At 42.1% G+C, this 12,657-nt stretch overlaps 1 protein-coding gene across 17 annotated transcripts in view; it reads right to left on the bottom strand.

The window, feature by feature from the left end:
* IPO11 (importin 11) overlaps nucleotides 1-11,742 on the bottom strand; it is a 230,651-nt gene extending 218,909 nt beyond the window's left edge. For 7 of the 17 annotated variants that reach the window (XR_012413694.1, XR_012413693.1, XM_015451533.4 and 4 more), the window contains exons 1-2: nucleotides 11,590-11,742; nucleotides 1,800-1,862 (exon numbers count right to left, since the gene is read on the bottom strand). Coding sequence is in view for 10 of the 17 variants with exons in the window: in XM_015451533.4 (XP_015307019.1) it covers nucleotides 1,800-1,841 (42 nt within the window). In the remaining 7 variants the exon portion in view is untranslated. Of the gene's footprint in view, nucleotides 1-93; nucleotides 368-1,799; nucleotides 1,863-11,589 lie in introns of all 17 variants that reach the window. The other 10 variants (XR_012413695.1, XM_065546305.2, XM_005556985.5 and 7 more) reach the window with 3 other exon arrangements.
* Nucleotides 11,743-12,657: the final 915 nt, after the last annotated feature.

Below are 12,657 nucleotides of genomic sequence, written 5' to 3'. Positions count from 1 at the left end.
TTGAGCCTAGGAGTTCAAGACCAGCCTGGCAGTCTGGGCAACATGGCAAGACCCCATCTCTACAAAAAATAAAAAATAAATAAAAATAAATACCTTAGTCAGGTGTGGTGGCATGCACCTATGGTCCCAGCTACTCAAGAAGCTGAGGTGGCAGGAGGCAGAGGTTGCAGTGAGCCAAGATCATGCCATTGCACTCCAGCCTGGGAAACAGAGCGAGACTTCTCAAAAAGAAGCTGAGGTAGGAGGATGACTTGAGCCCAGGAGGTTGAGGCTGCAATGAGCCATGTTCACACCACTGCACACCAGTCTGGGCAAACAGAGTGAGACCATGTCTCAAAAAAAGAATCATGATCTATACAGCCCAAGTCTACAAAGAGAAGAATAAGAGGCAGAAAATATATCACTGGGGAATCATGGATAGGAAATACAAGCAAATTGTTAAACTGACCAGAGTCAAAAGCAAATTAGAGAAAGACAATATGCCAAAGACAAGAAAAAAATTAATTTCTGTGAAGACCAGGGAAGAGTTCTACGATAATCAAAATAGGAAACTGAGCATATTAGAAAACTTAAAGAAATGAACAGTTTATTATTTTGAGAAACCAAAATCTTAAAAGAAAGGCTGCTTGCCAAAAAAAAAAAAAAAATCTGTATCTGACCAAGCTTCTAGATCTTCTATCAATGTAACTAGAGAAGTATATGGGAGGTAAGATGAAATGAAATTGATCATTGTTAAAGCTGCATGATGGCTAGATGGGGGTTCATCATACAATTCTGTCTACTTTTATGTATGCTTTTTAAAATGGCCGCGAATGGGCACATATCACTAAAGTTGCTGTTCATGGTAGACATCAGCTCCTCTGGAAATCTTTACCTGCTGTAGACAGGAAAGCACTCCTTCCTCCATGCTACTGTTCTGCATAGTACACACTCCTATTACTGTACTTACTTGCTTGTTTACTTCTGTCTCATCTCCAAATCATGAACTGTTTAAAGGAAAGAATGATGTCTTACTCATCTATAAATGCCATTACCTAGCACAGTGTGAAGGATGTTCAGTAAATGGATGATCAACTAAACAAAGCAGTAACAGAAATTATGATTTCTCAGAAGAAGACAGAAAAGGTGAGAGAAAGAGGTTCAATACAAATTTTATCAGAGTAAAGACAGAAATATCTATAAAAAACACTGCTAGAGTAAATAGTGTGCTGAATGGCTGAAAAAAAATGAATGAATGAATGTATGAACAGTCTATTCAGTATATTCCTATACTGAAATGGAGCATATCAAGCCAACAAAATTTAATAATACTTTTCACTGGGAATATCTAACACCCTTTTTTCTAATCCTGTGCTCTCTAATCCCCTTTCTGATATTTACTTGATTTATCATTAGGCTTTTCTATATTTATTCATTCAATAAATACATACTGAACACCTACAAATGCCAGATACTATTCTAGGCACTTGAGATACATCGATTAACTAAAAAGACAAAAAAAACCCAAGCCTTGTGAAGCATATCTTATAGTGGGGAGAGAAATAAATGGTAAACAAATAATAAATGGGTGAAGTACAAAGTATGTAACAAGACAATACACAGGGGAGGCAGACCTGTGAGAGGAAGACTAGTCTAAAAAACTTGAGTATTTTTGTCTTACTGGGAGTTTTTAGTAAAACGGCACTGATAAACTGCAGTAAGTCTCTTGCCTGTTTGGTATATACAAGAGTCCCCCATGACTAATCTCCCACTAATAGGAAAAGTTATACATTATCGTAAACAATATTGACAACCCCTACCTGATCAGTGCCCAGCTGTGAGGTACCAACTACTGCCACCATCACCCTCTGACGTCTCCTTAGCTGAAAAACAAAAATACATGTCTGTACAAAACCCACTAAGGAACAGCATAAATTACGCTTATTGCTTTTAAAGGTCCTTCTCTGGCTGGGCGGTGGCTCACACCTGTAATCCCAGCACTTTTGGAGGCCGAGGCAGGCGGATCACCTGAGGTCAGGAGTTTGAGACCAGTCTGGCCAACATGGTGAAACCCCATTTCTACTAAAAACACAAAAATTAGCTGGGCTTGGTGGCGGGCACCTGTAATCCCAGCTACTAGGGAGGCTGAGGCAGGAGAATTGCTTGAACCCAGGAGGTGGAGGTTGCAATGAGCCAAGATGGTGTCACCGCACTCCAGACTGGGTGACACAGCAAGATTCCATCTCAAAAACAAACAAATAAATAAAGTTCCTTCTTTGATACAAAAAGAAAAAACAGGAAGGAAAAGCTATCAAACTGATTTTGAGCAAGGCACTGAAGTGAGAGAACACAGCTTAGATTAAATTTAACAGACTATAATTTATAACGAGCGGTTAGGCAAACTTTTTGCTGAGTTAGGAGATCATCAGTCCTCTCTCCAAATATAGACATCTTTGATTGGTAGTTTCCATTTACTGGTTGAGGACATCATTGTCTATAAAGCTATATCTTAAAAGAATCTCATTCTTGCCATAAAGAGCTCAGTGCGTCATTGTATTTATAAAAATCCGTTTGTTCAAATATGCATGTGCTGTATGCCAAGTAATGCTCCCACAGTTAATCACTATTCTACATTTTATCATTAAAATAAGTTTTCTCTCAGTTGTGAGTCCATATAAGTTAACAAGTAAATAAACATAATTTTCCTATCACCTTGGAGACACTCATATCAATGCTCTATAGTTTAAGTATTTTGTTTTATTGATCAAGACACTGTGGCCAAAAGATGTTAAGGAGATAAACTGACTTCTCTAAGGTCGCAGGCTCATTAGTGACATTTCTAGAACTTTAAATGCAAGTTTCCTGTCTCCACCCAGTACTCCCTAAAGATTATACACTTTTACTTCTGTTCAGTGCTGTCCATTGATATCTCAACTTAAATTAACTGGGAATTTTTAGCTTTAGACTTGAGAAAGAACAAAAATGCATCAAGTTCATAACCTATCTGCCTAATAAATTATACATCAGAACTGAAGACTGAAATTGATGGAGTCATTGAAGATACTCTACACAAGGTTAACAAGGTGAAGATTAAGAGAAGAATTTTATTAATATATAACTCAAACAAAGGTTTATTATACAGAATATACTAGGAACCCTTATGAATCAACAAGACAAATATACAAGAAAAGTGAACAAAGGGTGTAAGCAGAAAATACATAGAAAGGAAGAGCTAAATGTTTAATTAATATCAGAAGAGATGCTATCTCACTGGTTATCAGGGATTTAAAATCCAAACAGTGAAAAACTACTTTATGATCATCAGACTAGCAAAAATTACAAAGTCCAAAAATATTCAATGCTGGCAAGAATGCCTGGAAACAGAAACTCTTACACATTGCTACTGGGAATATCCATTAATACAACTTTGGAGAGCTATCTAGCAGTCTCTAAAAGAAATTAAGTGTGAGTATATATTTTGTGTATTCTATGACCAGGACACACAGAGGGTCACACACCACATAAAAAAGGTGGCTCACGCCTGTAATCCAACATTTTGGAAGGCTGAGGCAGGCGGATCACTTAGAGTGCAGGAGTTAGAGACCAGCCTGGGCAACATGGAGAAACCCCATCACTACTAAAAAAACAAAAAGTTAGCTGGGCGTGGTGGGGCACACCTGTAGTCCCAGCTACTCAGGAGGCTGAGATGGGAGAATCACCTAAGCCCAGGAGGTCAAGGCTGCAGTGAGCCAAGATGGTGCCACTGCACTCCAGCCTGGGAGACGGAGTGAGATTCAAAAAAAAAAAAAAATTTCAGTCAGATATGGACCATATATATATGACAGTGATCCCATAAGATTTTAACGGAGCTGAAAAGTTCCTATCACATAGTGACATTATAGCCATCCTAAGTCATAGCAAATCACAATACTCACACATTAATGGTGATGCTGGTGTAAACTAACCTACTGCACTAGCACATGCAGTTAGGTACAGTACATAATACTTGAAAGTGATAATAAACAACTATGTTACTGGTTTATGCATTTACCACATTACACTTTTTTTTTTTTTTTTTTGAGATGGAGTTTCACTCTTGTTGCCCACGCTGGAGTGCAGTGGTGCAATCTTGGTTCACTGCAACCTCCGCCGCCCGAGTTCAAGCAATTCTCCTGCCTCAGACTCCCAAGTAGCTGGGATTATAGGTGCATGCTACCACGCCCAGCTAATTTTTGTATTTTTTTAGTAGAAACAGGGTTTCACCATGTTGGCCAGCCTGGTCTCAAACTCCTGACCTCGTGATCCACCCACCTCGGCCTCCCAAAGTGCTAAGATTAGAGGTGTGAGCCACCACACCCGGCCTACTTTTTTTTTTTTTTTTAAGAGTTAGGATCTCTGTCACCCAAGGTAGATAGCAATGCCGGCATTATAATTCACTACAATCTTGAACTCTTGGGCTCAAGTGGTCGTTCCACCTCAGCCTCCTGAATAGTGGAGACTTGGGACTACAGGCATAAGCCATCATGCCATGCTAATTTTTTTACTTTTTGTAGAGATGGAGTCTGGCTATGTTGCCCAGGCTGGTCTCAAACCCCAGACCTCAAGCAATCCTCCCACCTCAGCTTCCCTAAACCCTGGGATTACAGACATGAGCCACCAAGCCCCGCTACTATACTTCTTATCATAATTTTACAATGTACTACTCCTATTAAAAAAAAAAAAAAGTTAACTGTAAAACAGCCTCAGACGGGTCCTTCAGGAGATAATTCAGAAGAAGGCATTGCTATTATAGATGACAGCTCCATGAATGTTATTGCCCCTGAAGACCTTCCAGTGAGACAAGATGTGGAGATGGAAGACAGAGATATTGATGATCCTGAACTTGTGTGTACCTGCGTTAATGTGTGTGTTTGTGTCTTTGTTTTAAACAATGTAGAGCTACACAACGTGTTTGCGTTTTAAGCTAAGTGTTACTGCAACAGAGACAAAAAGTTAGTTTATAAACTAAGTTACAATAAGCTAAGATTATTGAAGAAAAAAATTTATTAATAAATTTAGTGTAGCCTAAGTGTACCCTAATGCCCTAGGCCTTCACTTCCACTCACCACTTACTCACTGATTCATCCAAAGCAACTTCCAGTCCTCCAAGCTCCATTCAAGGTAAGTGCCCTATACAGATGCACCATTTTTTTTTAAATCTTCTACACTGTATTTTTACAGTACCTTTCTAAGTTTAGATATGTTTAAACACACAAATACCATTTTGCTGCAACTGCTTACAGTATTCAGTGCAGTAACATGCCGTACAGGCTTGTAGCCTAGATGCAATAAGCTATATACCACATAGCCCAGGTATATAATAGGCTGTACCATCTAGGTTTGTTCATACGATGTTCATAGAACGAACAACAAAATTGCCTAATGACCCATTTCTCAGGATGTATCCCAGCCTTAAGCAACTCCTGACTGTATCTTCTATGACCCAGCAGTTTCACACCTGGTGCTCTAATCACAGATACTCCTGCATGGGCATACAAGAATAAGGAGACAAAGGAGTAGGCTGTCTGCACAACCTAGTTATCTACAGTAACAGAGACTTGGAGACAATATGCAAACATCTTTAGTGAAAGATGTATAAAATGTAGCTTATCCTTCCCTTGTACAATTTGTTCCCTCTGGCTGGAAAGCTCTGGTCTCTAGATAAAAGCATGCCTTGCTCTTTGAGAGCATTCCATTCTGTTCAAGTTGTCCTCTATTTAAAGAGGTGTCCACTAAGTGCCAATCTAAAATGGCTCACTCCTAAACCCAGAATCTCTATGTTCCCGACATCCTTAATTTTTCTGCATAATACTATTAACAATAGGAATACTGTTTGTAGTACTATATTGTTAATAGTTTACTGTACTGTAAACACTTACATTTTAAACTATATATGTGTTGGTTGGGTACAGTGGCTCATGCCTGTAATCCCAATACTTTAGGAGGCCGAGGCGGGTGGATCACCTGAGGCCAGGAGTTTGAGACCAGCCTGACCAACCTGGAGAAACCCCGTCTCTACTAAAAATACAAAATTAGCCAGGCGTGGTGGCGCATGCCTGTAATCCCAGCTACTCAGGAGGCTGAGGCAGAAGAATCACTTGAACCCGGAAGGTGGAGGTCGCAGTGATCCGAGATCGCACCACTGCACTCCAGCTTGGTCAACAAGAGTGAAACTCCGTCTCAAAAAAAAAAATAGATAGTTGGAGAGTTGGAAATAAAATAATTAGATAGTTGGAGAGTTGGAGGTGGGGGTTACACATAAGTTAATAAGGGGAAAGAATGAAGATTTGGGGCTTCTCCAACTCATTGGTGCCTGCATGGCTCATAGGAGGAAAACAACTTCAGGAAGGTTGAAATACACTTTTTGACACGAATGTCAAGTATTTTAAGACAACTACATATGTCAGCGTTGAAGAGAGACCTGGTGCTAAAAAGCCAGAGATTTGGGAGTCATCAAAATAGAGGCAGTAGTTGAAGCCACGACGGATGAGACCATTCAAGAAGAGTGTGCATTAAGGTCCTTATTTCCTACACTACGTAGTTTGGATTTTAATCTGAAGGTTTTCAGAAGAGAGCAGGGTAGTGTCTCAGAGTGAAACATCTAAAGTGGTCAGAGAAAAAAGAAAAATAACCAAGGAAACACTGGCTAAAACATAAGACAGAAATAAGGAAAATATGGTGTCCCAGAAGTATAAGAAGAAAATTTCAAGAATGAACAAGTAGTTAAAATGGCAAATGATTAAACAGATTCCATTAGATTTAGCAACAAAAATATCAATGGTGATCACCACTACATCAAATTCAGTGACTGCTATGGACTGTCAGCCTTCAAAATACTGAAAAAAAATAGAATAAAATAAGTAATAAGGAGGTGAAGAAAATGAATATAGAGAATTATTTCAAGAAACTTAAAGGAAATAAGCTGGGCATGGAGGCACACACAAGTAGTACCAGCCACTCATGAGATTAAAGTGGCAGGATCACTTGAGCCCTGAAGTTTGAGGCTAGCCTAGGTAACAGAGACCTCTTCTCTTAAAAAAGGAAAAAAAAAAAAAACTAAGAAAAATAATTACAGACAAAGCTGAAGAGTAATCTAAGGATCTAAGGTAAGGAGAGTATATTGAAGATAAGGCTTGATTTGAGGCCAGGCATGGTGGCTCACCCCTATAATTTCAATATACTTCAGAAGGCCAAGGCCAGCAGACCGCTTGAACCCAGGAGTTTGAGACTAGCCTAGGCAATGTGGCAAAACCCCATCTCTACAAAAAAAATTTCAAAAATTAGCCAAACATTGTGGCCTGTGCCTCACCTATGGTCCCAGCTACCAGGGAGGATAAGGTGGGAGGATTGCTTGAGCCTGGGAGGCAGAAATTGCAGTGAGCCAAGATAGCACCACTGCACTCAAGCCTGAGGAACAGAGTGAGACTCTGTCTCAAAAAAAAAAAAAGGTAAGAGACTTGGTTATGCTTAAATCCTTGTTAAGTCAGTACTAATTGAAAAAGGAATAACTGAATGTTATGAATTGAATTGTGTTCCTCAAAAATTCATGTTGAAGCCCTAACCCCTGAACCCTCCGTATTTGGAGATAAGGTTTTTAAGGAGATGATTAAGATAAGATGAGGTTGTTAGGGTAAAGGCCTAAACCAATATAACTGATGCCATTATAAGAAAAAGAGACAGGGGCCGGGCGCGGTGGCTCATGCCTGTAATCCCAGCACTTTGGGAGGCCGAGGCGGGCGGATCACGAGGTCAGGAAATTGAGACCATCCTGGCTAACACAGTGAAACCCTGTCACTACTAAAAATACAAAAAACTAGCCAGGCGAGGTGGCGGGCACCTGTAGTCCCAACTACTCGGTAGGCTGAGGCAGGAGAATGGCATGAACTCAGGAGGCGGAACTTGCAGTGAGCCGAGATCAGCTTGCAGCGAGCCGAGATCGGGCCACTGCACTGTAGCCTGGGCGAGAGAGCGAGACTCCGTCTCAAAAAAAAAAGTAAGAAAGAAAAAGACACAACAGGCCAGTGTAGGGGTTCATGTCTGTAATCCCAGCATTTTGGGAGGCTGTGGCGGGCAGATCACCTGAGGTCAGGACTTTGAGACCAGCCTGGACAACATGGTGAAACCCGTCTCTGCTAAAAACATAAAAATTAGCCAGGTGTGATGGGGGGCGCCTATAATCCCAACTACTCAGGAGGCTGAGGCGGGAGAATCACTTGAACCAGGAAGGCAGATGCTGCAGTGAGCTGAGAGCAGGCCACTGCACTCCAGCCTGGGAGACAAGAGCGAGGCTCCATCTGAAAAAAAAAAAAAAAAAAAAAAAACAGAAAAGAAAAGAAAAAGAGACAGCAGAGGTGCATGTACACACAAGATGACCATGAGAAAAGGCAGCAAGAAGGTGGCCATCTGCAAGCCAAGGATGGAGGTCTTACAGGAAACCAATCTTATCTGCACCTTGATCTTGGACTTCCACCCTCCAGAACTGTGAGAAAAAAAAAACTCTCTTGTTTCAGCTACCCAATATAAGGTATTTTGTTGTGGCCGCCCTAGCAAACACATGAAGGAAATATTGCCCATAAAGAGAAAAAAATTAGAATATAATTAGAGATGGACAGATAGAGGTCTTCATGTTCACAAGTGAAACAGAACAGAGAGCAATGAAGTTTCCACTCAGTGTATTTCACTTCCTCTATGAAGCAGAAGGGAACTTTAACCAGTAAAGAGTAAAGAGGGGGCCAGGCGTGTTGGCTCACGCCTGTAATCCCAGCACTTTGGGAGGCCAAGGTGGGCGATCACCTGAGGTCGAGAGTTCAAGACCAGCCTAACCAACATGGAGAAACCCCATCTCTACAAAAAATACAAAATTAGCTGGGCGCGGTAGCACATGCCAGTAATCCCAGCTACTCGGGAGGCTGAGGCAGGAGAATCACTTGAACCCGGGAGGCAGAGGTTGCGGTGAGTTAAGATCGCACCACTGCACTGCAGCCTAGGCAAAAAGAGCAAAACTCCAACTCAAAAAAAAAAAAAAAGAGTAAAGAGCGGGCCGGGCTCACTCCTGTAATCCCAGCACTTTGGGAGGCCGAGGTGGGTGGAGTTTAAGGAGGTCAGGAGTTCAAGACCAGTCTGGCCAAAATGGTGAAACCCTGTCTCTACCAAAAATACAAAAATTACCCAGGCTTGGTGGCAAGCATCTGTAATCCCAGCTACTCTGGAGGCTGAAGCAGGAGAACCGTTTGAACCCCAGAGGCAGAAGTTGCAGTGAGCAGAGATCACACCACTGCACTCCAGCCTAGGCAACAGTGAGACCCCCATCTCAAAGAAAATAAAGAGGAAAGGTGGTGGGTTATTAGCCACCATGATAAACAGGAGCACGTAGCAGGGACACACAGTATTGTTGGGCTGGCTGTCCAGTACCCAGTAAACGTTTGTTATTGAATGAACACCTGTCATTCATGAATTTTAGTTCATTTTTAATATAACAAGCTCTGATAGTAATCAGCAAAAGAAAAGCACTGGATGAGTTGGAATCTGGGTTATAAATCTAGGTATGTGTGACCTTTTGCAAGGCATTTACCTTTCTGGGCCTCAGTTTCATCAGACTGGATAATCAGTGTAAGATCACCTCAGATTAAAATAAATGATGCCATAAATTTTTATACAGGTTTGTGCATTACTTCAGTGTTCTTCAACTGTTACCAACCAAAGTAGTGCATCTCAAGATTTATTGAACATTCCTTTAATCTAGAGATCTTGTTAAAATTGCAGATTTTGATTCAGCAGCTCTGGATTGAGCCTGAGATCATGCATTTCTAATAAACTCCCAGGTGATGCTATACAACACAATTTGAGTAGCAAGGGTAAAGAACATTGATGCAACTTAAGCTCTACAAAGCTTATAACTGTACTTATCTGTAATCAGCCTGACAGTCGGCAAACCAAAGACACTACAGACTCACACTTGCACTAAATGTGTTTTGCCATTCCTTAAATGCTCTGAAATTAAGTCCCTATTTGAAGCTGATAAAGAAAGGAAAAAATATTACCATCAATAACACTAAATTAGAAGTGAGGTTAAATACATACACACACATAGGTACAAATATATAACACAAAGGTCAAAATCCAAATTATCAAACATTACTTTATTCAAAATTTGAATATTTTTATTGCTGGGAAAAAAAATTTTGTTTCTGGAAAAATCTTCAGTGTATTTTAATAGCCACATGCCTACAAGGATCATGCTGCATTCTGGTTTGATTCATATGTAAATATATTCAAACATCACAAAATCTGATGATTTTTCTATTAATGATCAGATAATCTTTACACATCTGTTTAAAACATCTAACATATTACCACAGCCAAATGTGTTTGTGGTGAAAATTCTCTTTGGCCTTAGGAAGTGCGACTAGGGCAGAGACCACCCTCCTACCCTGGGGCTATAACATATGGCCACAAACCATTACTATAATTGTTTCTACTATACCCTGTGCTAGGTTACTGCAGAAACAGAGAAAATACCAGTCCTATCATAACCAAAAGGGAAAATGAAAATTTTTCTAATTTCACCGAAATTTTTCTCAGTAATGAAAGATGTAAAATGTGTCATGCAATGGATGTCTCCTATAGAAGAGTCACCCTGCCCTTAATCTGATGCTTCTCTACTGAACAGAGAAGTTTGAAATAACGTGAAAATGGAGGAGGAAAATTCCTATCCGAGGGGGGGAAAGCATTATGGCTGCAAACTGCTCTTCCTTACTTCCTTCTGAAGAATAACCGAAATCTGAAGGGCACTACCGCACTATAACTGAGCTCCTTTAAATTATGGAGGGGAGGAGGTATGTCAACTGCAACCTTGGCACTAGTAGTTTATTTACCAGTCCTTGCTATTTAGTCAAATCACTTTCAGATAGGAGTACTTCTCTCATTAACCACTATGTCACAAAATAATAAAGAAAAAATGACACAAGCAATGAGCAAAAGTAGTTTTGCTGAATCACAAATACCCCCAAATACAAATCTGCAGGAGTCGCTGAGCTTGAGAATTGGCGGCCATACCTCTCCATGAAGCTCCTCTCTACAAATGGACAACTACCTTCCCTCTTTCATTAAAAGCACGTAAGGGTCAAACGTTTAAAGCTATCACACTATTGCTATTAGCAACAAGGTCGTGTGCGCAGTAACAATGCACAACGGTCTTATAATCGAGATAACCACTTTATCTCAAATTTTGCACCACCTATCCCCCAAGGGCAAATACATCACCCAGGTCCGCAACCGCGGCCACGATGGGTACACTCGGCTCTGCTTAGCCTAGCATACTGTCCCTCCCAGCTCGCACCCTGATTGCTCCGCTACCATGCTGCCCACTCCCGGGCTTCCTCGGCCAGCCCCCAGTTCCCGGGGTTCCTAAGGTTACGCAAACAGCCAAGTCTGCAGGCCGCCCTTGCCTCGCTACCGTTATCCCTCACCTCCCGGTAGCCCCACTTTCCTCCCTCGCCTCTCGGGTCTCGGGTGCCCAACCCACTCCCTTCCACTCCCGCGCGCTCTGTGGCTCTAGGGCCGGGGCCTCACCGTTTGGTTCGGTCGGGAATTGCCCGGCCCTCCCGCTCCCACTTCCCAACACGAAGTGGCGTCGGTTGGTCCCGCGCCCACGCTGCCAGTCCCCACGCCGCCGCCTACTGATGCCGAAAGCGGCTTCTAGGAACACGCCATGTTTAGCGTCGCGGTTCCAAACGACACGGACGCGCGAAAACTACGTCACAGGAGCCCAGCGCGCATGCGACTAGCAAAGAGCGAGGGCGATAGGCGAACGGTGGGAAGGGGAAGGAGGGACTTTCTCTTCGAACCAAAAGGCGCGGGGTAGCCAAATCAGTTGTGAGCGCTTGCGCAGTATAAAGAGCCGGGAGTCCGGACTAGCCGGCTCTGTCACCATGGAAACCATAGGTCTGGTTTGCCCCACTCCCAGGGAGCTCAATTGTTTCCCGGGTTGATTGAAGCTTCAATCAGAACCATTTCACGCTTTCTATTCTAGATATCAATTGCGGATCCGTCACAGCAGAGAAGAGTTATTTAAAGAATCTTACTCCCATCAGTCCACCCTCCCTCCCGCAAATGTTTATTTTTTAAGTTACCCAAATTGCTTGCTGTTTACTCCTGAGTAATAGAAAGAGTGGAAAAATATAAAAGGACATAAATCCAGTTTTGCTTGCCTCTGCTAAAAGCTAGCATAGTCACCTAAATGTTCTTATCCTCAAAAAGAGAACTTACTCAGGCGCAGTGGTGCGTGCCTGTAGTCCCAGCTACTCCAGATATTGAGGCAGGAGGATCACTTGAGCCCAGGAGTTCGAAGCCAGCCTGGGACATATAGAGAGTTCACACACACACCCATTTCAAAAATAATATGGGGTGGGCGCAGTAGGTCACACCTGTAATCCCAGCCCTTTGGGAGGCCGAGGCGGGCGGATCACGAAGTCAGGAGTTCGAGACCAGTCTGGCCAACATGGTGAAACCTTATCTCTACGAAAAATACAGTAATTAGCCTGGACGCCTGTAATCCCAGCTACTCGGGAGGCTGAGGCAGGGGAATCGCTTGAACCCGGGAGGCAGAGGTTGCAGTGAGCCAAGATTGCTCCACTGCAC

The sequence above is a fragment of the Macaca fascicularis genome, chromosome 6, assembly GCF_037993035.2.
Source record: "Macaca fascicularis isolate 582-1 chromosome 6, T2T-MFA8v1.1".
In the NCBI taxonomy this organism is placed as follows: domain Eukaryota; kingdom Metazoa; phylum Chordata; class Mammalia; order Primates; family Cercopithecidae; genus Macaca; species Macaca fascicularis.
This window is presented reverse-complemented; position numbering and strand designations above follow the sequence as displayed.